This window comes from Monodelphis domestica, chromosome 1, assembly GCF_027887165.1.
Source record: "Monodelphis domestica isolate mMonDom1 chromosome 1, mMonDom1.pri, whole genome shotgun sequence".
NCBI classification, from domain to species: domain Eukaryota; kingdom Metazoa; phylum Chordata; class Mammalia; order Didelphimorphia; family Didelphidae; genus Monodelphis; species Monodelphis domestica.
In genome coordinates this window covers 381,204,551-381,232,371 of record NC_077227.1, presented here as the reverse complement: position 1 = coordinate 381,232,371, position 27,821 = coordinate 381,204,551, and the positions used below count along the sequence as shown (strand labels likewise).

Below are 27,821 nucleotides of genomic sequence, written 5' to 3'. Positions count from 1 at the left end.
AAAAAGCACCCTAGTCTGAGTAATATTTAAAATACACAAAAATTTAGCACAGTTACATCTTTAGCAGATAAAGCCCCTACCACAATTACTGGAAATCTGTCCTCATTAGGCAGATATCAAATAGCTTATATACTATATGATATCCTCCCTAATGTTTTAGTGATATTGGTAATAAGTTTGCTTTTTCTGGTTTCAAATACTTGAATATATATTTAGCCATTACTATATTATTCAATAAACAAGTATCAACTGTTTGCTCTCACAGTCTAGAAAAACAGATAAAGGGCTGGACTGAGAGTTAGGAAGACCTAGGCTCCAATCTGTCTGATTGGCATGACACTAATGAATCACTTAACCATTATGAGCCTCGGGTCACATGAATGAACAATAGGAATAGCAATACCTTCAGTATTATTACTATCATATACATACACTAATAATGTATATAAAGGGCTTTGAAAATTTTAAATGTCTGGTACTGTTATTGTGTACAATGCATAATGATAGCGATAAAGACATGAAACAAGCTGATTTTTGTCTTTAAGGATCAACCATAATGTCATGCTTCTTTATGAAGATGCCAATCAAGCAAAAATTAAGATTACAATTACAAAATAAGGGTGAGGAGTATCACAGATGTAGCAGAACTGTACAATGGATTTAAAGTCAGAGACCTTGGTTCTAGTCATAACTCTTACCACTAATTTGTTTTGTAGCCTTAAGCAAATTACTTCACTTCTAAGAAATTACCTCTGGAAAGAAATAACATATACAAATAGTGCTTTGAAAATCTGAAAGAGCTGTGTGTCAGTTATTATTCTTACACTGGGGCAGCTAGGTGGCGCAGTAGAGAGAATATAGGGCCTGGAGTCAGGAACACTCATCTTCGAATTCAAATCTGACCTCAGGCTTAACAACTCTGTTAGTCTCAGTTTCCTCATCTATAAAATGAGATTGAACGGGAAAAGGAAATGACGAATCACTCCAGAATATTTGCCAAGAAAATCCCAAATGGGATCATAAAATTGGACACAACCAAAAGAATGAATAATTCTTATATTCCTAAGATATAAAATTAGAGGGGTAGGGGCAAATTAGGTAATTTTATTCAGCTCCAATAAGCTATGATTCTATGTACCATTAAAGAATTTTTAATTTCTTCTAATTGCCAACATATTCTAGCAATTCAGCCTATTCTCAAACCTTTATGGCAATTTTTGATAATTTATAGTGAACAAAATCTTTAAATTACTTTAAGTCAACAGTAACACTGTCATAAAACTTTTCCTTCTTAACTGCATGTAGAACTATTATACTTTCTCATGTTCATTGAACTTCACTAACTTAAGACAATTAGCACTTACCATTAATAAGCAGAGAACTATCAGATCCTGGATATGAATAGTTTAGACGACCTGAAGGTAAAAGAAGGCCATTACTAAATCCATTTTTTGTAAAATCAGTGCTCAAATAGTTTAGATATATTAGACTGAAAATTGATAGCTCTTTAGGTAGTGAGATATAAATAAGTTATATTTGGGAAGGAATTCTTTTGGTAACTAATGATAATTTTAAAACCTGTAAAGAGATGGCTAACAAATCTTTTCATATCAGCAATCATAACAAGCGTGTCAGTGAATATATCCTTTAGCCTTTTTACATGTTTTTAAAATAGCATTGTCAGATAAATTCTGAAGTGTTTTCATGAAAATATAAGATCACTTTTTGCTTTCTCCATCCATTTCTCCATGCAAATCTCCATAATACATTTATCCATAAACTATTTCCAATGCTCATGTCTCAAATTAACACACATGATCTATATTTTTCTTCTCATGAGGCACTTAAAAAAATTTTTTTTTGCCTTAATGCATATCACTTAGGAGTATGACTATGGCACATGACTCATTATAAAGGTTTGCCTTGGCATTTTGGCATGTTTTAAGTTTTAAATATGCACAAGTAGAGGACAAAAACATTAATTTTCATCTATGAACTAGGCCAAATACAAGTTTAACTCAAGCCTTTGCAAAAATAAAAAAGTCAAAATTAGTAATCATCTAAAACAGAATTTCCCTTTCTCTGATCATTCTAAAATCTACAGGCTCAGATAATGGAACAGATTATATATGATGTTCTTCACTTTTAGAATGAATTGTTTTGCTTAATTACATTTTTGTTTTGGTATAAAGACTACCAACTGAGGCTTATAAGAGTAAATTAAATAAAACAGAAAAATTATTCATTGCCTGCGTGCAGAGGACTATATTAAATTTTGTAATATTGCTATGTTTCATTCCCAAGTTACCACATATCTAATTGAGGTTCACTAAGTACAAGTGGTAGGAAACTATCAACAAATATCCCCGACACTCTCAAATTTGTGCTGACAGTGGAATCAATACAAGAAAAGTTTGTTCTTAGCATCTTACAACTTTCAAGGCACCTCAGAAATTTTGAAAATATCTTAGGCAGTTCTGAGCCACACTAGGGAGCCCTAATTATAGAATTCACATCCAGAGTTCTACCAGACTCCCCAAGGGTATGGGGAGTGGGGAAAAAAATGACACTCTATTGCAGAGAAGACAATCCATTGTTGACAACATCTTTACCTGCTAATACAATTTGCAAAACAATCAACTTCAATGAATTCAGTCTTTTCTGTTTTAATGATAGCAGAGATTTTATCATCTACCAAATATCTAAGTACATTAAGAGGGGGGAAATTGGAAGGAGGAGAGAAGATTTTAGGCCCCAGATTGATGATTGTTTCACTCTGGGGAAAAAAGAGATTCTGAAGTTACTTTACATAAGCTGGAGTCAACTCTCTGGATCCAAATACAGAGAATACACCTTAGGCAACCTATATAACTTAAAAACCCTCCTAATGAAATGTTACATAAAATATCTGTTCTTGACAACATGCTGCTCTAACAATTATTTTGGTACCTAAATAAGTTAATCACTGAGAAGATATTCCAATCTTAAAGAAATCTCATTATTACAATAAACTTAATCCATTACTGGTCTCTGCTAAAGTCATCTAAAATATAATTAAATGGAAACATTTCTTTTCCTAGTTTGATGGTCATGGAGTAACTAGATTAACAACAAGAATCACCCAAAAAAAGAGACAGTGATAGTGAGAACAAAACTTGACAGGAAAAAAAAAGATGACCACTTCTCAGAGTTTTTTGTTTTCCTTTGAAGACCTATGAGCAGTTATTTAAAGAATAAAACTAAATTACCTTTTTGCTCCTTAATTTTATGAAAAATTCTTTGTTTCAATTCAGAAATTATTTCAAGAAAATTGTTTATACCTTTTTAGGACAACTCTTACTCTTTTTAAAATCAAAAATATTTTTAACTGTTGTAATCAGTCTGGAATCTAAACTCACAAACCTCTGAGCATCATGGAGGTAAGGGGTGGAGAAAGGAAACCTGTGCTATTTTGGAAAATTACCATTATACTGCTACTATTATTCCTTCATAAGTTCAACTCCAATATTTTGCAAAAAAAGATAACCAGAATCAGAACATTTTTCCTGACCTTTCCTATTGCCTTCCTTCTCTTTTCTATTCCTTCTAGTCCTCAAACTGAGAGAAGCAAAAAAATCATCCATTCATCCCCACTAATTTGACTATATCCCATATTTCCAAAAACTTTCTACTGTTCCCATGCTGACTACTATGCATCATATTTAATACTCTGACTTTAGGCTTTAAACTTTTTCACAAATCCAATATTCTCCCTAGTTCCTCTCATCTCTCTATTGTTATGATTATTCTGAGCAAGTCAATTTTACTCAATATCCTGCATTCTCTTCTCCCTAGCTAAAAGAAATAAATTACCATCACTACCCTTCATCTGAGATATTCTTCCTGATTCCATTAGCCTGACACATCCATCATTCCAAGTCTTTCTTTGGGTCCATATCCTCAAATAAAATTTCTCCCGGAAGACAGACATACCAATATACTGTTGGCAGACCTGTGAATTGGTCTAACATTTCTGGAGAACAATTTGGAATCATGTAAGAAAAGCGATTGAACTGTTCATACTCTTTGACCCAGCTATACTACTGCTACCACATACTCCAAGGAGATCAAAGACAGAAAGGTTCCAAATATGACAAATGGTCACTGCAGCATTTTTGTGGTAGCAAAAGAATGAAAGCAAAGTGGGTAACTATTGATTAGGGAATTGCTGAACAAATTATGTCACACATTCTAATGTAATAAAATATTTTAGTGCTATAAGGCAAATATGGAAGAGCCTAGGGAAATGAGAAAACTTATGAATTAATGCAAAGTGGAACAGAACTGATAAAATAGCATTATAGGAACAAAACCCTACCAACAACAACAAAAAAAAATCCTGGACATTGTGTAATTACAGTCAGCAATCTGGACCTATGGAAAGAGATAAACACTACTTTCTTCATTGGATAGGCAGGGCACTATGGGGATGGAATACAGTCTATACTATAGGACTATGCTGATAAGGGAACAGAGAAAGAGGGAATGCCTAAGAGTTTCTGAATGTTTTCCCACCAAATTACACATATATTTTTAATATTTCAATGTTTTAAGGTTGTACTAACATTTTAAAACAATTTTAAATATTCCTACAGAAAAATTCTCAACAAATTGTTGAAAACTTCTGACAAGGGAAGAATTTATTAATACGAATTCTTGTTCCAGAGCTATATTCAATTTCATTTTGAAGCACATAAAAACTATACTCTTAAAAAACAAAACACAAAAAACAGCCTACAGTCAAAAGTATGCTATTGGACATTACCTGTCTCTTTCTTTTTCAACTTCTATTTTTTGCCAGTTCTCCCCTAAATTGGACTGTGGGTTAGAACTACTATTGACAGCAAAATAATGCCTTGGAGGCCTGGAAAAATGTCAGGTTCATAAGGCAAATATCAAAATTTCTGACAAATTTTGTAATAATGCATTTATAGGTCTTACAATATAGTGCAATGATAAAAATAGAGCTTAAAATAAAAAATGCTTGTGTATATTAAAAAATGCTAGAATAACCATGCTATGAGTTAAAATAATTTGTTCAAAATTTGTTACATTTTGTTCCCTAGCTTTTAATCTTCTACCTGAATAGTGTGATTTTATATATATACTCTTACTTTAACATCAATGCCTTCACTTTAAAGAAAAACCTACTAAATATTTATCAACATACTTTTTTGCATGTGTTAAGCATCTTTCATTAAAACTACCCATTATTCTAACTCAACACTATTCAAAAAACCTTATACTAATCTTGTGGCACAAACAACTGAGACATTTCAACTCCCATCAGAATTTTTTACACTGACAAGAGTCAAATCTACCTAGAAATAAAGATATTTTCCTCATCCAAAAGGTCATGAAAGAGACTTTGGGAAGGGATATTTCAACTAAGAGTTTGCATACAAAAAGATTCTCTGGTTTTAACCTAATGAAACTAATGAAGGCATGTGGTTTCAAAGCTTCTAAAATTTGAGGCAGTTAAGAGGGCAAAGGATAAAATTAAGCATTCCTAAACATTTGGGCTGCAGTAAACCCAAAAATAAGTCAATGGGCATGGAATGCTATTTTTAATCACTTCCCATTAGTCAGCAGGACTATGGATGTTCTATCACTAAGAAAACCTATTAAAGCATCAATGAGATTAATTGAAACTAAATTTATGACAGCAATTAATGTGAATTTAAAGGTAATCAACAAATATGCATAGTTTGCAGTCAAACGAGACTGTCAGAACCAAGAACCTGAAGGAAAGGTGATGGACTAAATATGCAGAATACACTTTTGGATATGGCTACCATGGGATTTGTTTTGCTCAACTCTGCATAATTGTTACAAAGTTTCCCCCCATTCCCTTTCTCATGAGTGTGATGGGGAGGGAAGAGGTATATATAGAAAGGAAGAAAATAAGTAGTTGCTGAATTTTAAATAACATATAATATAAAGATCTTAAGTGAAACTAGATAAATGTCCCAAGTAACAGAAAAAACAGTTATCTGAATTGAATGGATTATGAAAAAGAGCTTGCCATAAGCTTAATAAATTTTTATACACAAGCTAAGCCACTTTTAAAAGATTTAGAACTTTGGAGCTAAATATATTGATATATCCTTCAAATGAATCCAAAGACAAAATTACAGATATCCCCCTGGTATACCATAAAAACCATAATGAAAAGGGTCATTTCCTATTATTTCCAAAAATGGAGTACTATTCCTATACAAAAAGAAATCATGCCAATGCCATGCCAAACAATTCCTACTTTCAAAAAAATATAAAAATATTATCCTAACACTAGCATTTACAGTTGTAAAGAACAATTTAAAAATTCATTATTTATGTTTGCTTATATGTCAAATAACAGTAATTATTTGTGTTCTCTAAATACCTTCTCATTATCCTGCTTAGTGACTACATTTGAATTTCATCTATCAGAAATTCATATTTGATATTTCTTAAGCTTAACCAGTATTTTCTCATAGTAATGACTGCAATCAAGGTAGTATGGTATTTGTTAAGATAATGAATATTCTTCACAAAGAATTCTAAGTCACAAATTTGTTAATGTTTCAATTTTTATTTTCTTAAGCATAAAGCTTAATTTTAAAAATTTCATTGCATATCACACAATAAACAAATGCACAAATAATTACTAAAGTTCCAAGACATTTGACATGTCATTTTTTTTTTTAAGTAAAGAAATATCATAGAAGGATGGACCTGGGCAGTACAGTAGATAAAAAGTGCTGGGCCTGGAGTCAAGAGATTTACTAGCTGTATGATCCTGGGTAAGTCACTTAACCTCTGCCTGCTTCACTTTACTCATCTATAAAATGGGGATAGTAATAGCATCTAATTCACAGGGCTACTGTGAGAATTAAATCAGATCATATTGGCAAACTTTAACACAGTGTCCGGCACATATTAAGTGCTATAATAATATTAGCCATTTTCATTATTATTATTATTATCTAAAGCTAGAAGAGACCCCAAAGACATCTAGTCCAACCTTTCTATTTTATATATGAATAAACTGGAGCCTATGGAGGCTGGGACATGAGGCAGAATTGGAACCCAAGCCACAGCCAGTGCTCAATCCACTGTACAACTATTATAAGAAATGAAATCTTAATTCTTAATTGTCAGAATGCTGACATTAATTCATAAAGGATCAGCTGAATACTGTAACTCCTTGTTTGGGCAGGAATAGCCTGAGATTTCATTATTATAAAGAACTCCCCATGAGAAGATGCTCTCTACCAATGCTGATCAACAATAACTCTGTAACTTACAGTCTTAAGTGCTGAGCACAGAAAATGATAATGCTTAAATAAAACTTACTGCTTAAAAACTGCTAATTTGATAGATTTGTAAGTAACTCAAAAACAGGAATCCTGCTATACAAACTACCATATTATTACAACTAAGCCAGTTGACAACAATTAAGTACCTAAGCATGTGCCAGGCACTGTTCTTGGACAAACATGAAATTGTATTCAAGGTACTTAAATTCTATCAGTAGAAACAACATGCACACATTAAGTACATATATTTGGAGAAGGCACTAGCTGCTGAATTTAAAAAAAAGCCTCATATGGTAGGTAGTACTCAAACTGAACAATGGAGAAGCCTAGAGATTTCCAAGAAGCAGAGTAGAGGAAGGAATATATTCAAAACATGGGGTGAGCCTATGTAAAAACATGGAGATGGGAGGATCAGGTGACAAAGAGCAAGGATGCCAGTTTGGTTGAAGAGTAGAATATATGAAAGAGATTAATGTATAATAAGCTTGTATGGGTAGACTGGTACTAGGTTATGAAGGGCTTTAAGTGTTAAACACAAGAGTCTATTTGATCTTATAGGAAATGGGAGCTATTGAAGTTTATTGATGCCAGAGTGTCTTTTTTTGTATCCCCAATAACAAGCATGGTACTTGCCACATAGAATAGACTTAATACATAAATGAAAATAAATTTTTAAAAATTAAATAACAAATTATTTGAAGTTAGAAAATTTGCATTTTTCCTACTGAAAAACTTTCTGAAATAGCTACATAGAAGCCTAAAAATTTTAAGTAAAATAACTCTAAACCAGTGCTTCTCAAATTAGATTTTAGTGCTTCACCTCTTCTCTAATTTGAAAAGAAACAGAAGAATCAGAGAATACAGAACTACTGCTTGATGGTGGCCACAAACTGTGAAGTAGAGCAGTACAGTCTAGCCCATTTTAGGGGTGGGGAGGAGAAGGGAAGGAAGGAGTATTTTATATAGCACCTACAATGTTTCAGGTACTTTACAATTATTATTTCATTTGACCTTCACAACAACCCTGAGAGATAGGTCCTATTCTTATCCTCCTTTTATAGTTGAAGTAATTGAGGCAAACAGAGGTTAAGTGAATTGCCCAGAGTCACCCAGCTGGTAAGATCCTAAGGTTACACTGAATTTAGGCCTTCTGGACTCCAGAACCAGCATTCTAGCCACTGTACCATGAAGGGCCAACCAATACTTGCAGGAGCTTCCTTCATCTCACCCATAACCATGTGATGTTATGCCAGGAAGAGACTGGAGCTCTCAGCAACTACTGGACAACGGGAATACCTATATGACATATAATAGGCTTCTTTATTAACAGTCATATTGAGGTATAATTATTTTCTACAAAAAGTATTTCTGGACATTCCTAAAAAAATAAAATTTTCATCAACAATTAAAGCTCCACGATTTAAAAAGCAAAAACAAAAACACCCTAATTTAAAAACTTTAATGTGGATTATTTTTTTCCATCTCTCCTAACACAAAAGGCTACTGCACCCTGGGCTCATGTGACTGATTCACCATTCTTCAGACTGATGCCAAAACAATTTTTATGATACATAAATTTGATCATGCCATTCTTCTGCTCCAAGTTCTTCAGAGGCTCCCAAGTGAGCAAAGTTCAAATTTCTTTGCTGGAACTAAAGCTCTCCATGACTTGGCATTGCCCTGCCTTCCCAGGCTAAGTCCCATTCACTGCCCTTAATAGATGTCAGATTTAAATATTGTCCCAAATATGGTCTATATTACCATGACTCCCTACACTGCTGCTAGGCCTGGAGTGTCCTCACTACACCTGCTCACTTTTGTCTTCACTTTTAAAGCCCATCTTAAATAATGCCATCTTTTCCATAAAACCTTCCCTGATCCTCATCTTCAGTAAGGATTTCCCTGCCCAAACTCTACAGAGGATTTGGCTCTGAACTTCTCTAACACACTTCTGCATTACTATAATATTATAGTTGTATATTTTTGTCTTAGGCCTCTACTTCACTATCACATCCACACAGAAAGGAAATGTCATCTTCCTTGCAATAACTCATTTTAAATACTGCGTTACAGTTTACAATGTGCTTCACTTATAACAACTCTTTGAAGATGGCTATCAAAGCATTATCCCCATTTTCAAGATTAGGCACCCGTGGTGAAAGGAAGTTATCTGACTTGACTAGAGTAGAATTCCATCCCATCTCGACTCCAACATCAGTGTTCATTTTACTAAACTAGGTCTTACCTTTTTTTTTATCTCATCTGCATATCACTCCATTAATGCCTATCACAATGCTCCATATACTATACACATTTAATAATGTTTACTGGCTGAATGGGTAAACCCAGATGAGGTGACAGAGCTATAACTAGCAACTTGGCACTGGGGGTAAATTCTATGGGGAAGTGGTTTCTCTAAAGTATAATCAATCCTATGTATGAGGTATTCTTAGAGAGATCAATGGGATGAGAACAGGGGCTGTGGTGGAGAAGACCACACCTAAGGGCATTGGCAGAGCTGATCTGATTATGGTTCAGGGTTCTAAAAACAAAGGCACTGGACACAGGTTGGAAAGAATATGCACGTAAAGCTGGTGGAGTAGAGAATGCAGAATAGGTTATGAAGAAGGTGGCCTGGGAGGGTGAAGTGAAGCATGGCTGGGACTTTTCACAAAGAGATTCCTGATGAAGTTTCTGGAGAGGCAATAACTAATCATGAGAATTGTCCCAGGGTCTCTGGTACGAATAATGAGGAGGACGTGGAGAGGACAAGGTGTTCCGTTCCTATGAGAAGACCTCCTGAAGAAGAGGAGTGTATATGACCATCACAGCCACAGAACACAGAAAGATGACAGTCTTGGACACATAAAAGAGGAATCTCGGGCAGGTTGATTGGAAGCATTTGAAAGGAAGGGATGGAAAACATGCTCACTGGGGGAAAAAATGATATTTCCCCCAGGACCCTAATCCCTGGGTAGTCTCTCCTAGTTGATAGTTACATGCTGTTCTCAAACTCTCAAAATTCTATTAATTCGAATGATAAATAATTGAATAAAGATACCCTACCTCACCAATGGTTCTGTAGCCCAACTGGAAATGGTTCTAGAAAGCTATGGTAGTTGGGGTTCCAAAAACAGGGGCCTGGAATATAAGTGAGATCAGCAGCATGGGAAAAGAAGTGAATCACTTATTATGCTTCAATGACTTATATGGCCATTAAAAATAAATCATCTAAGTCCTATGAATAGAGTTAAAGGTTATAAGAGGTTTCTCTAGTGAGGTCAGTATACAGAACAGACAATTTTCCCCCTTTTTATAATTTCTTTGTATATAGTAGGTCGTACTCCCAGATCTATAGAGAACTGAGGTCAGTCATTTAGCCCTTGAGCTCAATAAAAGTGAGGTGGTGGGAAGAAGACGGTTAAAAAGCTTGCAGTTAAGTAACCTCTAGTGAATCATGAATATACTATAGTCATTGAGAAAGCATGCACATATACACTGATTTAACCTTTGATATAGCCACTGGACCGGTAGCCAGAGGGTGCCTGGTGACAAAAATGCTATATATCTTAATGGTTAATTATGTGGTAACTGGCTTCTCTTCAGAAAGCAGGGAAACAAAGGGAAGGAATGGAGGGAGAAAGGAATGGATATATAGTGCCAATTATGTGTCAGACATTATCCTAAATGCTTTACAAGTATTATCTCATTTAATACTCACAATTCTGTAAGGTGTGTGGATTATCTCCATTTTACCTTTAAGGAAACTGAGACAAAGAAGATAAGTGACATGCCAAGGGTCACCACTAGTATGCAAGGCTAAAGTGAATTCAAGTCTTCCCGACTCTAGGTTCAGTGCTCTATTCAGTGTGCCATCTAGCTACAGAGGGGTAGAACTTCTGGAGAGGGGTCCCACCATGCATACCCCTAAAACACATGATTTGTTACAAACTAAAACCTGGTAATGATCAGAGGAATCACTTAATGCCCTCTTTTTTATAAACATGGAAACCAAAGGCTTTTTTAAACTAGGGAAGTGAGTTGAGCAACTTGCCTAAGAGCATGGTGATATGTTTCATATTGAAAGAATAAACATGAGCTCTAGTCCTCCCACTAATTTGCTGTATGGCTGGTACAAATCAGTTCTTTTGGCCTTAGATTCATCACTCAGAACAAAAAGGATATTGAAATAGATCTTCTGTTCTGTCCATTCAGTTCTTTTGCTGAATTATATAACTAGCAGGAGAGCAGGTACCAACACCTACAATTCCCTGATTCTAAGTCATGGGCTCTCTAAATGGAACTGTGCCACTTCTTTCTCTTCAATTTCTTGATAAATACGAAGATTTGTTATAAACTAAAAACCTCAAATCATGATTTTACCAAGTACTTCCATTGGCAATTAACTGGTCACAGAAGTAATTTCTTGGTTCATATGACCATAGTTCTGAAGACACTGTATAATTCAATAAGAATATGAAATTCTACAGTGAATATTTTTCTTCAATTTAGGTTTTTCACCAGAGTAAGTTATTTGTATTTGCTTTTAGTTTCTCAGGAACCAAAAAGGAATCTCTACTAATTAGCTGATTTCTCCTTCCCTTTCTCTATATACAGCAACTAGCATCATCTTAGCTACCTTTTAGAGGCTAGGGAGCTGGTTCCCTTCAGAGTCCCACTAATATTCTTAATAGGCTGGTAACCAGGTGACACCTGGTACTAAGCAAAGCTTTGTTTTTTAGAAAGGATCCTTAACATGTAACTAAACAGAATCAATCTTGAATTCTATGTAAAAACAGATATAATATAGATAAATGAAATCTCAACTCAAAGAATACATTTTAATTTTGTCCTTACAGGGTAGGGTCTTCCCTCAAGAAACCACTTATGATTAATAAGCGCCAGTTTGATTAGAGTTTTGTAAATTATAATAAAAGGAGGAAGAGGATGGAGAATAAAAAGACAAAATTCTCAAATTGAGTACATAGTTCATGAAAAACATAAAGAAACTGCCAGACAGTTTTTAGACAGAAATCTCTATCAGGAAGTAATAATTTGGTAGCCATGGTTGTTCAACCAGTCCCTCTTACTTACTGACAAAGAAAATGCAAAAAAGGAGTCTTTAACAAAAGAACTTATAAGTTAGGTGGCTGTGCATTACAAGCTTCCCTTCCAGAATTAGCAAATAATATTTGCCAGTATTATATGACAGAATCAATGAAAGACTTAAAAACTTCAGGCAATTCCCTATTGGATTCCACCACAAAGAACTTTTATTTAGTTCTTACTACAGTAACCTTTAAGAACTTAAAAGTTTAGAAGACCATAATGATGATGATAAATGGAAAAATTACAGATAATATGAGTAAACAAGCATAATTGTACAGAAACAGCATCAAAGATGCCATGTATAGAGATGTATAACCAGAAAAAAAAAAAAGATAGGCTGGTCATGTAGTAACTGTGAGAAACAATCAATGTTTGGCCCACTGGTAGCAATGTAATTGCAAAAGATCTAGAAGAAGGCCCCCAGGCATAGAAGGTGAAGACATGGGCAACAGTCACAAAGGATGAGGAGGTGTCCACCATGATCTGTATCACTGAAGAGTGTACAATGAAGTACTGAAATAATCTAGATATGGGGCGGGGGAGGGGGGGGAAATGGATCCATCATCATTTTTATACTATACTTAAAAATTCCCGTAAATCTTTGCTGAAGACAAACTTTGAAAAACTAAACAAGCACCATACAAGTTTTACCTCTAAGGAAAACACTCCCATTTAATTAGTATTTATGGTAAGATGTATGCATAGATATTAAAGAAGAAATACACAGTGCTAATTGCAAATAGAAGAGCACATCAAAAAAAGAAGCCTGTCAATTTATCCCTAACATTTCTCTGAAAATTACCATGTCTAATTTTTTTCCCATTCTACTATATGTCATATCTTAGAATCCTGAACAGGTTTTCAAACAAAATCATTAGGCCACAATGGGCATGAAATTCTACATTTAGTTATTATTGAAGATCTTACTGTATACCACAAAATATCTCAATACAAAATGAACTGTCAACAAAAGGTAATTTATGTAATGCTTTAATAGTAATATTTTAAACCTTATCAGCTATATTTTACTCCCCCCCCCCAGTCACTTAAGGGCAATATTGAAACAAGATTTTGAGAATGTAAATCATTTATTTCTTGAACAAAAACGATCTTAAACTTTCAAATAAGTTGCTTGTTTAAGTGAGGATGAACCTGTATTGTGAATTTATTATTATTTTTATGCTGTGCTCTTCACCAATTTAGCATTATAATCAAGCAGCAAAGATTTGCTTATATAATGTGGGTATACACACACATATATATAGGTATAGGCATACCTATATGTATACAGTTCTATATGTATATATTACATGTATATTTGTAACATATAATATAATGTGAATCTTTATGGCACTTATATACATGTTATTTCTATATGTGTGTATATATACATATATGTACATATAGAGATAGAGATATATCAGGGGTCAAGCATATTTACCTATAATTTTGTACACAAAACTTGTGGATGGGAGAAACACAATAAATTACTAGACTTCCACCAGATCTTAATAGTAAGCAGTATGCAGATAGGTCAGATTAGCAACTAGAAATATAAATGAAGTAGTGATGAACCAAGATTAAAACTCAGTGTTTAGGTGCCAAGGCTATTACTGCCAAGCTCTTTCATCCAATGAAAAGGATATGCCAAAGTTCATAAGCAACTCTTACTGTCCTCCCTGGAGCTTTACCCAAAAGAACACTGCAAATACAAGTTCAACTTTAACAATCAACAATTCCTATACCGTAATCCCTGCCTACATAGAACACAGTCCCTCTCAGGAATCTTTAAAATCCTCTTTGAAAGCAAACAAGATAATAGATGAAGGCTAGTTTTAATTGATTAAAAGTTAGCCAAAAAGCTAATTCTACTAATAAAAATAACAAAGTATGTGACACACCTTATTTTACACCTCTTGTTCCTCACCAGACAGGGTTATCTCAAAAAGAAAGCCCAGATCCCATCAGCCAAGCAGACACAGCAACAGTAATCAAAGGCCCAAAGAAAAGGGAATTTTAGGATGTTCCATTACAGCAGAGAACATGTGGGGGCATGCAGTAAGAAAGAAATAGAAAAGGTACTTTTTCCCTAAATATCTACCTTTAAAATTTAATTACTACTTTGATATGTTATTTTTGCTATTATTGATGAGAATCCTAAATATTAGATGAATTTTCACTTTTGAGCAGTTTTGAGAACTCCCCTACTATGGTTTGAATCACTTGGTATCATCCAAACCGGTTAAGAAAGAGCCATATGAGTTCAGGAAGTTTAGCCACAAGAAGCCAATGTTACAGCTTTTAACTTCTCTTTTGGCTCCAAAATATACAGGCATCATCTAGAATAATAAAAAGTTAGAACTGAAAGGAAGGGTCCAGGTCATCTAGTCCAACCTCTTCACTTTATATTAATCAACCAACAGGAATTTAATAAGTGTCTATTATATGCCACACACTATGCTAGGCATTTGTGAAAGAAACTGAGAAATCAGAGAAATGAAGTTCCCTTGCTCATGGTGACATGGACAATTGGGGGCAGACCCAGGATCAGAATCCAGGTTTCCTTACTTCTAGTCTTCTTTATCAGCGTTTCCCAAATTAAACTTGCCATTTCTTTCACACTTTAAAAAAAAATCTCAACAAGATATTAACTACAAAGTGACCTAAAATGATCCTACTATAAAAAGGAAAAACACAGGTTTGGATGAGGATTTGTATTCTTCCATCACACTTGTCCCTGTCTGAAGATGGGGAAAAAACCTATGTGTCTATCTGTTGAATTGGAATAACAGTACTCCTTGTTACCTACTTTACAGAGTTGTGAGAAAAAGTGCTCCATAGCCAAGAGCTCTTTATTATCAGATCTACTTAATGGAAAGAGTTAGACCACATTCAAAGTTTAATGATGAACACAAAATTTTTTATCAAAAGAATAAATAAAATATGTAATTAGAAAGGAAAAGAAGTAAATTACTAAGGAAAAAATTGGGAATTAGAGCTGAAAGGGGCCTTAATAAATAGAATCCAGACCTCCATTTTCCAAAGAAAATGAGAGCTAGGAAGAGGGAAAATGACTTGCCTATGGTGAAACAGGTATTTAGTAACAGAAGTGGGATCTGAACATAAATCCAGTGACTCTAAATCCAGTTCTTTTTAGAGAATAAAGATAACCATTTTGAAAGGGCTGATATGTCTATCTAAATCATCTATGAATAAAAGAATTACCTTTGCAAGAGCAATGTAAAATATGTGAAATATGAATATGAATGTGAAATATGAATAACTAAGTCTTTTTAAATGTATATACAGGGTACTGAACTAAGGCCTGGAGAGCTTGGGATAAAAAGATTAAAAGGAAAAATCCCTACTTTTAAGAAGCTTGTTGAGGGAGACAATGTATATGTGTATGTATGTGTCTACATATATATGTATACGCATATGTGTTTGTATATACACTCTCATCAAAGGAAACTGAACAATGGCCAGACAAGTAGGAGAATGAAGAGTAAGGTGAGTCACTAAAATCAAGGGAGGAGAGGATCCAGGAAAAAGGGGTAGCCAGCAGTGTTAAATGACAAGATAAAAGGAGAGGACTGAAAAAAGGCCAGATTTGGCAAATGAGAGGGGGAAGAAAGAAGAGAGATAGAGGAGAAAAGGGTAGGATGGAAGGAGAGAAAGGAAAAGAAAAAAAAACAGGGAGAGGGGGAAGAGGGAGAGAGAGAGAGACAGAAAGTAGAAGAATTTTAAGTTAGCATATTCCACCAGACTTTTTTTGAAATTCTTAAAATCCCTATATTTTGTCAGAAGGCATTTTACGTCATGTATTTGTAATTTTCTGCAGGAGAAATTTGATTACAAGTCCACGTATAAATTAACTACTTTCCATTATCCACTTCTTTGCAGTTCTTGTATCATACCCCATTAAAGTTCCTTTAAATAAAAAAGGTCCATTTGATTAGTTTTTGTCAAGTGGTTCCCTTTTCAATTTACCTATGGCAAAAAATAATTAGAAACAAATCAATTCTTTCACAATGTGAGATATGTTCCTTCCACTCATTTGTGCCAATTATTCTTCTACTGAAAACAACCCATTTTATTATTGATTCCATTGAGGTTTTCGTATTAAATTTGTTTGTGGAATGGTTCAAATATGTTACAAATTGATAAAGTCCATTCAATTCAGCTATCTTTTCAACTCTTATAGGTGATCACCACAAATATCTGTAAATGTGAAAACATTATTATACTTGACCAAAGTTAAGTCAACTAGTCTCTGTGTTTTGATAAGGACTCTATTAGAATGAGTATCTGCAGAATTTTTCCATTGAATTTAAGATTTGTGATTACATAGAGAAATTTAGGTGGTATAATAAAGCTCCAGTGTTTTGAGTGCATCAATGGACTGCAAGGAGCAAATGGCAATTCTAATACATTTTTATAATGTAGAGTAACTTATTCTTGGAAAAGGATAAGTTGAACAGAACTAAGAGATGGCATAAAGAACCTGTACTAAAGGGAATTTAGTATGATTTAGTATGATGCCAGGTTATAGGATGGCTTAAGGTCTAAGTAAGCCAAATTCATCCTAGATATAAAATTATAAAATTTGAAGTAACTATAATGGCCATTCTCCTCAACTGGGATAAAATGGAGTACACACACAAGCAATTCAGTGAGATTACTATTTGAAGTAAATAAAAAAGGTTTTAGTTTACTAAACTTCTAACTAAAGTTCATTTTCTTTGAGGTGTTTTTTATAAATTTTTGTGCTTAGGAACAATGAGGTACAAATAGATCATCAGTTGCCATTCCCTTATTTATTTATTTCAAACCCATCCACAGCAATTCAAAATAGGAGCTCCAAAACTTACTCCATAAATTAAGAAAAGAGAGGAAAATACATAAGGCAGTTAGTAATGCAAGATTCAAACTCCTTCAGATACGAGTAATACACAATGTCTTTGGAAAACATCCACCTCTCTTGAAATAATACTAAAAGAGCAGACAGAGGTGAACAAGAGATAACAAAGGTGTGGAGGTGGCAATGTGCTTAACCATGCATTAACATACATCCACAACATAATATTATGCATATATCAAGATTGAAGTCAGCCGCCTGACTGATATATGTAAAACACTGAAGCTTTATTGTGTCACCTGAATTTCTAGTTGCAATATCATCATTAATCCCAATGGAAAAATTCTGAAATCATTTAAAACTCAGCATAAAAAATAAGCCCCTATAAGAATATGAAAATTCTATTTTTATCTATATTACACAAAGCAGACAATATTCCATAATATTTGGGAGAAAAAAATATGTACTATTATCCTTTCCCTCAATTAAGTCAGTCTCTGAATAACAAAGAGGGTATTTTCATAGTTTATAAAATTTGTTGAATTTTTACTTTAGGTTTCTAGTGAATCATTGAAGAACATATTATAGATTATTAGGACACTAAGAAATCATTTATTATTATTTAATTCAGTTTGGCCTCTGATTGCTTTCATGTACATTCTTCTGTCTTTTCTCTCAGATATTGAATCTTCTGTTTTCTTTCTATCCATACAATAGATTGTTTCACCTCGGCTGACCCCTTTCTCTAATATCAATCAAGACCAGCTTCTTATCTATGCTCTACTTCTAAATACTACTTAATATCTAAAGATATTCCCTACTATTTGCAGTATAATAAGGTTTCATGAATCATTTGGCAGCTTACAATCTATGTTTTAAAGGGCTAAAAACAGATGTATGCACATGTGGCTTTTATCTATTTCATGCTGCTGTATCTAAGCAGTAACCAAATTCTCTGCCTAGAACAAACATAAGAAATACAAAAACTGTAACACTCACTAAATAATCATCTCAGCTTCTATCCTGGTAGAATAAGATTTCTTTCCAGGTGAAGAAAATACTTAATAAGCCTAATAAGACTGCAGCAGGGCAAAAACTACCATCTGGAGCATCCAAATTCAGAATTAGTCTCTCTCTCTCTCAGACTCTTAGCTCCTGAAGGCTGAGTATGCTGTAAAGAAGACGAAATTAGTCTCTAGGGAAGGGCTTCTGCAGATCATCACTGGCATTGGTTATGCAGAAGGCAACACACAATCTCCTGGATAAAAATAACATACAGAAGTGGCAGCTGCCCAGAGAAAGGATATGGAGATAAGATATGGGGAGGATGAGAAAAAAAAGAAAGAAAGGAGATAGAAGAAAACAAAACCTCACATATAGAGAAAAGGAAAATATCCCTCAAGTTTTAAAATGTTTTAAAAATAAGCTATATTATGAAAATTTGACATATATATTGTAATAAAATTATTTGCATATCACAACATATTACTAAAGAGTAAAGCTCATAAAGACAGGAGATTGAAATTTTTTTTTTTGCCTTCTTCCATCAAGCAGCATAGTGCTATGCATCAAGAAGTCACTTCAAACTTTTCTCTGATTAACTACTTTTCAACTTTTATCAAAAGACAATATAAAATAATTCTTGACCTGAATATTATTATGAACTATTTTTGACTGGCAACATTTATTTAAAGAAATCCAATAATAAACTCACACTCTGAAGTGTGAAGGGGGATTACAGGAGTATCTCCTTTTGTATACGTGATGGAGAGCTGTTGTTATATTAACCATAATTTCTATCTAGAACAAGAGATTTAAAGTTAATGCTTCAAAAAAACCCAAGAAAACAAAAATAAAAAAACCCAAACACCCTGAAACTACAATATTCTGTCAATTAACTTTAAATTTTCTTGTTAGATTCAATTCTTGTTAGGCACAGGCTTTAAGGGTAATAAAGCCAAAAAGGAATCTTATGCATATGAATTGCCAATGAGAGTAAAGAGGAAAAATAAACAGAGTAAACTTTAATTACTACTTGCAGAACATGCTCAAGTTATTTTTGGAAAGATCAGAACAGCAAAGCCAAAAAGCTAAACACAAACTTGCCATCACAGTCATCATATTTTAAAACCTCTGAAATTAATTTTATTTTAATTAAATGTTCAGACCTTAAAAGTAATAGTTCTAAAGATGGTATATATTTCACTAATGGCCTCACAGAACCAATACTCAGAATGTCCAGGATGAAATAGGGTACATGGAAAGGAATTATATTCTTGTAGTAAGAAGTGAGCTGTGGCTATTCAATTTTTAAAATCTCTCCAAGCTGATTCTCAAAATAGAAACACTGTCACATTAGGTACATTTTCATGACTACTACAGGGCCCTGTTGTTTAAAGACTAACTTAGCCATATCTAAAGAGGCTCTGTACAACTAAATTGGAATAGAAACCATGACAAGAACAGCCCAGAGCAAAAGGTAGTTTTTGTTGATACTAGATCAGCAACAAATATCACATATTATAAAGTGAGTTATTTGGCATAATAATATTATATCACCATAAATCAACATGCTAGCTCTATATTAATCCCTGGATTTTTTAACCCTAAAAATAACATACAAAAAACATTTGACATGCATGGCATATTTCAGGGCAGTTAACAAAATACAATGCTGTATTGAAATCAGGTTTATATGATAAGCATGACAACATGGGTATTCTGTAGCAATATGAAAAAACATTTACGTTTATTGTATTTTAGGCATCCCTTTTTCAGAATTAATTTTAGGCAACTTAATTTTAGTAATAAGAAAGAAGGGAGGAAAATATATCAAAAAACATAAAAGTTTAGACTAAAGGAGGCTAAACATAGACGGAAAAAAGCAGCATAAGCTAATTTGCTTAATCTAATCGTATTGATAAGCCTACTGAATTAATTACAGTTAAATGGTTGATAAAGTGGTGGACCTGGAATCAGGAAGACCTGAGTCTGAATCTAACCTCAAGTTTTACTAGCTGTATGACACCCAGGCAAGTCATTTAACTCCTTTTTGCCTCAGTTTCCTTATATGTAAAATGGGGGTAATAATACCACACAAGGTTGATGAGAGAATAAAATGAGATATTTTGTAAAGCATTTTGCAATCCTTGAAGCACAATGTAAATGCTAGTTATTATTACTATTATTAGCTATTATTTACTATTCACTCATAACTATCATTAAATGTGAATTAGTGGTTCCCTATTTGGTAGTTATACTAGATTTGCTCTACTTAGGATCATAAGGTTTAGACCCAGAAGAGACCATAGATACATTTAGTTCAAAACCTTAAAGTTAAAGTGTGGAAGACAGGGGTGAAAAAGTAGGGGAACTAAAGCCCAAATAGACTGACTAGCCAAGGAATGCATAGTCTGTAGATGCTTCTAAAACTACCTTTATTATCGTGCCTGCAATTTTTATCTTTTAAAATTCAGATCATTAAATCATAAATAATTGTTATGGTTTAATTAATGTACATTTATTGAATAATTGTATTTGCATCTTATATTGAATGAGACTTCATTTTTTGATAGATCTTTTTAAATTATGTATAATATGTATAAGTGACAGAAGATTAAAACTGTTTCATTAAAGATACATTTTACTTTTATATAAGACTGTAAATAGAAAAATATGTTGTTGGACAAAAATATGGCACTTTAATATCAAATCTAAACAAATGATTCCCCAAGAAAATGGACATCATTTATTTCAGTAGCTAAACTTGGCTCTTGTGCAGACACATAACACTTTTAAAAGAAATGCATGAGAGTTCAACTTTAACTTTCCTTTAAGGTTAATGGAGTAGGCAACTAATTATGCATGTCATTCTTTAAAATTAAATATTAATAAATGACCACATGTAACCCGCCTTGAGAGATCAATCAGTCCCAGACACATGCCAGCAGGTTACCTACAAAACATACAAGCACAGCATATGTGTATATCTATTTTAAAATATACAAATCATCTTACCAATATACATCTGAATTACTAAATTATTGAAAAGAAATAAGAAATCTCTGAAGAATTCAGTAAAAATTCTCTTCAGAGTCCACAGTCACAAAAATTCACATGGCACTCATGTTTTAGCACTATATACATATTTATTTTCCATATATATTTAAAAAAAACTTTTAAGAGAAAGAATCACTCTTTTGAAAAACTAGTTTTATATAATAATGAAAATGATCAACTATAAAGATGTTTCATTTATTAGAAATATTTGCTTGGATCTAAGACGGTTTTTGTAAGAGGAAATAATCTCTGTTTCAGAAGGTTTATAGTCATGTACTATTCAAGACCTGCAGAAGAGATCCCTAGAGATCAGCTAGTCAAAGCCCCTAATTTTAAGAAAGAGAAAAAAAACTGAGGTCCAGAGGGATTAAATGAGTTACCTAATTGACTGTCAGGACTAGAACAACCTAGATCTCTCAACTCCCAACTTTCAGTGCTCCTTTAGAAACCTACTTTGAAAAAATTCTAGTTTTATAAAACTTCATTTAAATTGTGACAAGTTGCCCATTTAGGCAAAAAGGGAGGGTAGAAACCAACTATAGACATCTAAACTATACCTGGCTTATGTTCTCTATCTTAGATAAACATATCATCATGTGCACTGAGCATGTTTTGCCTGAGATATAGAAAAAAGCCACATGTGTCAAACTGATAAAACTGAAAATCTACAATACATTATCTACCACGTTTGCCATACAGGGCATTAGTATACCATATACATACTATTTTTAAACTATTTATTAAAGAAAAAGTTATATTTACCTTTAAGTGAATCATTTTCAGCTCTCATTATATCAATGAGTGAGCTCTCTAATGAGTGCATGTCAAATGTCCTTGGGCGCTCCTGAAAACAAAAAGATTGACAAACTACTTTTTAAAAATGTATTATTTGAATATTTGATTATAACAGAGCTAAAGTGGCAATTTCATTCTTTTTCATGTAGAATCAAAAGTAAGTTTCTCTGTAGGTAAGCAAAAATCAAACTGTTCTTATTTCCACTTAAAATACTACAATGAGCCAGCAAGGATCCAAAATAAAATAAATCCCTATCAAAGATTGCATCAAAAGTACTATTATACCTACTACACAAACAATAGAAATTATTTTCTAAAAATCAAAACCTTAAATTCTTCCTGAAAGCTAAAGTTGTAATTGTTAATGTAAAATTCCCACAATAAGTTTTTTTCTTACTTTCAACCAACTGTTACTGTTTATTTAGTAAGGCTAAGTCTATATACTCCAGCATCCATGTAATCATAATCACAGAATCAGGAAAACCTATGTTCAAGTTCCATCTCTGACACCTAAAGGTTGTGAGACACTGGGAAAACTCACTTAGAACTATCTCTGACTCTGTGTTGTATAAGTTTCCTTATAGAAGTTGCTCATATCAATGGGATTAACTGGTCAAATAAAAGTCACAGTAACCTAACATATGGCATTTTAAAGTTTACAAAGTGCTGGACATTATCTGATATGATAGGAGCCCCCACAATACTATTTGAGGTAAATATTAAATGCCTTATCCCTATTTTATGAATTAATAAATTAAGTCTCAGAAAATAGATGGCTTTTCTATGGTCATTCAGTTAATATCACAAGAGGGATTTAAAGCTAGGATTTCCATATTCTAAACCCAGAATTCTACTTACTGCATGCTATACTGCCTCCCCAAAGGTATTTTTCAAAGTGCTAGTCCTTCTATAACTCAAATCTTTAAATTGTAAAGCTGCTATTTGCTGGAATATACATATATATATATATATATATATATATATATATATATATATATATATATTTCCCCCCCCTTCTCCTTCCATGAAGTCAAGAGTCCTTAAACATAATCATCATATTCTAAACAAAAAGAGGCAGAGGTCAGTATAGTGGTTTTGTCTCTGGCCTTAATTACCTTAAACATCTCTAAGTATTAATAGCAACTTATTACTCATTGTAACCCCCTTGTAATTCTTATGATTTAAAGCTAACTACTGAAATTATTTTAAGGAGCATTCTCATAATCATATTTTTCCTGTTATTGACCAGCTGCTATAGTTTAAGTCATATTATGCAAACCAATGCACAGCATCTACTCAAAAAGTCATCATGTTTTTACCTTAATGTTTATATAGTTGGATATTTTTAAGTAAATTAATCCTATTTGCTCAGAGTAGTATACATGCAGCTTTCCTGGTTCTGCTTTTCTCATTCTGCAGGTTTTCTTTTAGGTCTTTCTTTGTATTTTTCATTCTTCATGGCAACATATTTCTCAATTTCATTGCTATAGTGAAGTCGGTTTTGAAATTCTCCAACTAAGAATTTAGGTTACTTTCAATATTTTTACAATTAAAAGAAATGCTATGATAAACATTTTTCTTATTTTCTTGAGTTGTACTCCCAACCTATTCTACAACTCATTTTGAATGACCAGATGGCTTCCCAGAAAGCTTATAACAATCTGTAATACCATCAGCAATATATCAGTGTATCTACTTTTCCAATTGAGTTTTATAATTTTTATTTTTACCTAATTGGTGGGGACAAAGTGCTATCTTATACATATTTTTAGCTTATATTTCATTACTGGTGGTGTTGTCATTTTTCCAAGTGTTTGGGTTGCCCCATTATGAACTGTCTGTTCTCTTTTAGCCATTTGTCTATTTGAGACTAGACAATAATTTGTAATGTGGTTCTAATGTAACATTAGTCACTGACATAATCATCAAGAAAATCTCCCTATTTTCTATTCTTAATTTTGCTTTGGTTGAATTGAATTCACCTTAAAAAGTATTTATTCTTATATAATCAAATGCATAAACCTTATCTCCAATTATTTTAACACTATATTTGAAATAAAGATATTTTTCTACATTGTTCCTTTTAAACTCATCCATATGTCTGTTATTTGTTGTAGTATTTCCCCCTCTATTGGTGCCCAATTTTTCTAATAGTATTTATTGAATGATTTCTTTCTCTATCATTTAGCATCAATAGCTTTATTATATATCAAGCATTTATACCTATTTGCATTTTTATAGAATTCCTATTCTCTTGTACTGCTCTAGTTTCTATTTTTTACCAAACACCAAAAAAGCCTTGATTGTCATTCTATAATATTGTTGATTTATTTTCAAGGGCAGTAACCTAAATGGGAAGACAATGAAAACACATGCTACCCTACCATAAAAAATAAATTTGGCATAATGAGTTCTGAGTGCATTGGGACATGATTTCAATACTTTAACCCAAGCAGGGGCTAGTCTCATTATTCTGATGAAACCTCCTCCAAGGAAAAGCAGAGGTGCTGTAAGAGAGTATGCTTAAGATTTGTTTGGCAGCTGTTAACTGTAAGCTTTAACAAATCAAGATCTTACTAAAGGGTAGATGAATCTACTGAGACATCTTCTTTCAAATTAAATGATCAAGTTATCAGATCCTAAAAAGTCCCCCCAAAAAAGTTTTGTGTACAATCAAAGGGTTAAAGCAATGAAGAATTTAGTATTGCAAATGATTATATCTCAGTTCTTATTTTCTTCACATATAGCAAAGTAATTATTTTTTACTTCCCTTTATTTAAAAATGGTGCTGGAGGGGAAAAAAAAAACAAAAACCACCTGCTGGACTATATTCCTTGCACAAGGAAGATTCATTTAATGGTAGGCAAGGAATCCTAAAATACACAGTCCACAAATTGCTTTGGATTTGTTTTCTAGATGAAGGGGGTTAAAAAAAAAAACTAGTTTGCTAGGTTTGGAGGTGGAGATAAAAACATTTCAAAATTACATTTTAAAAGCAAATGCAGAACTTGCATCTACAAAATGCATACATATCTCTTACATTTTCCAAAGCTGATTCTTTCCACTTTTATTTAATTTTATTTTTCTTTATATTTTTCTTAAAAACAAAAATAAAAAATTCCACTCCTTAGTTTACTTTCACTTGAGTTTTCTACATTCACTTTCTGATTTGATGTTAGTCTCCTTCCCCAAGATAGTGATTTTATTATGCCTTTTTATCAACTTCTAATTCTTACTCTGTAAATCAAGAGTTCAGAATAACTATGAAATTTGTTACAATTCAAACACAAATTTATTTCCCCAAAATTAGTCTCTCTTCCATCATCCATATAGCCACAAAAGTCATTTTCTTTAAGTCTTGGTCTGCCCATCTCCTTCCCCTACTCAAACTCTAGTGACATACTATTGTTGAGGATATACAAATTTGTTTTATATTTAAAAGCTATTTATAGCCTACCCCTCCTATCAATTGATCTTTATTATTAAAGACTTAGCTTTCCAAACCGTATGGTCTAACCAAATTGGCCTTATTACTGGTCTTTGCAAAAAGCACTACACTCATTGCCCATATGTGTGCCTTTGTACTGCATATCCCTCTATGGCTGGAATGTATTCCCACTTGGCCACTACCTCACAGAACTTCTTTCCACAAGATTGAATTTAAAGACTGACTTTTTCATGAAATCTCTCTGGTTCCCTCAGCTGACTGTTCCCCTTCCTCTCTAAAACTACTTTGTATGTTTTTTGTTCATTTTTGTCTACGTACATACTTTCACAATAGCATATAAACTCCCTGAAAAAATGACTTCTTCTTTGTCTTTGTATCTACAGCAAATAAAATAGTGCCTGGCACATAGTAAGCTCATAATAAATGCTTACTGATTGATTCTCTTCATCTCCAGATGAATAGGAGAATGTGACCCAGATTAGAAAGGACTATTGTTGGAGTAGATAGTTAAGAATGTTTTTAGTTTCTTTTCTTTCTCTCACCTAACAAACCAGCAATTTAATAAACTTTTCTGAAGTAAAGAAAATGTTGGTCATAATCAGAAAGACATAAGAGTTAAGAAAATATGGTAAATCTGGAATAATTTCTCATTCACAGTACCACAGAACATGAGGGCTCTTAAGCTGCCTTTAAATTTTATAGCTTGTTGGAGAGAAACATAACTACTCTAACAAGGTCTTTTCTATATACCTTTGAAACTTCTACATCCAGAGTGGGGCAAAAAAGTCTAGGAATTGAACTATATTTTAAGTTCAAGTGTATTTCAATTGCTCAGACTTTTCTTCTTTAGTATCTAATTCTTTTCTGTGCATTTTTTCCCCTCTTCCATATATTACTATTCCTTTGGCCAAAACTACTAATAAATAAATGTAAAATGTAGAGCTTAGACCATTCCTTTTTCAGAATAACAAAGGGAGTTTGGACAATTAACCCTTTTAAGATATCTATAGAAAGTGGCAGTTTATAGTTATTATGCAGATGCTTCCATTTTGTTTCAATGAAGTACACTGCAGTAATATGAAAAGCCAACTCCAAAATAATTCACCAGAAATTTTCCCAAACATAGTACTGATATTTTCCAATAAAACTGATACAAAGATCTAAATTAATTAGATATTTATTAAACATCTAAAATGTGGGAGGTACTGTAAGGAATACAAAGTGGCAAGCTAGAAGAGATACAACATGTATACTAAAAACTAAAAGGGACCAAATCTTTTTTAAAAAATTTGCATCTTCCATATGCCTTCCCTACTGATCTACACAGAGCAAGTATTTGATAAATGATCATAGATATGAATTGAATAGTAGAATGTAAAGGTGTACCAACAGATAAAAAAAAGAGCCTGGAAGTTCAGAGGTGGAAGAAAATGCTTTCCATTGGGCTACAGCAGGGAAAGTTTCATAGTTTGGGCTTCAAATGAATAACAACAAAAGCTAACATATAGTATTTAAAAGTTTGCATAGAATTTTACCAACATTCTTTCACTTGAGTGTCACAACTTGAGTTATATGCTAAAAGCATTATCTCCCTTTAAAAAATGAGAAAATAAAAGAGGGCAGTTTAGACAAGGTCTTATAAGCAACCAGTAAATACCAATAATACAATAAAAGGTTGGAATTAGGTGAAGCTTGGAAAATTAGTTGGGGATAACAGCCCAGGCATAGGAAAAGGCATTCATTTTTTAAAACAAAGTGTATGTTTTGGGAATGTTCTTCAGTTGTATGAAGAGGAATAATGGGAGTTAAGGTTATAAATCTATATTTAGGGCCAAATCATCAGGGAGGGCCAGAATAAAAAATTTGGACTTCATTTGTTAACCAATTTATCATTGAAAATTTTTTAAGCAGAGAAGTAATATATGTTCAATATTGGGGTAATTTAGGAAGATTAATCTTTTAGAAGTGTTTAGAATGGTTTGAAGGGAGGTAAGACGAAGTGAGGACACCAAATGGTAAGCTACTGCAATGAACAGAGCAAGAAGAAGCTGAATTACCACTGGAAAAGCTCAGATGTGGGGGGAAAAAATTCAGTGGTAGAAATAGCTGATGACTAGTTAGATACAGTATCAAGGAAGAAGGAAAAATCAAAGATGTAAATGATTAGAAGGACAGTGGCATCATTAACAGGAATGGGAAGAATAAGTGTTTT

The 27,821-nt window shown here is 33.2% G+C and overlaps 1 protein-coding gene across 9 annotated transcripts in view; it reads right to left on the bottom strand.

Annotated features, from left to right (window-relative positions):
• Nucleotides 1-27,821, bottom strand: part of CPEB4 (cytoplasmic polyadenylation element binding protein 4) — a 77,865-nt gene that overhangs the window by 32,385 nt on the left and 17,659 nt on the right. For 5 of the 9 annotated variants that reach the window (XM_056811588.1, XM_056811589.1, XM_007474029.3 and 2 more), the window contains exon 3: nt 22,129-22,210. In XM_056811588.1, coding sequence (XP_056667566.1) covers nt 22,129-22,210 — 82 coding nt within the window. Of the gene's footprint in view, nt 1-1,364; nt 1,416-22,128; nt 22,211-27,821 lie in introns of all 9 variants that reach the window. The other 4 variants (XM_056811587.1, XM_001370603.4, XM_007474028.3 and 1 more) reach the window with 1 other exon arrangement.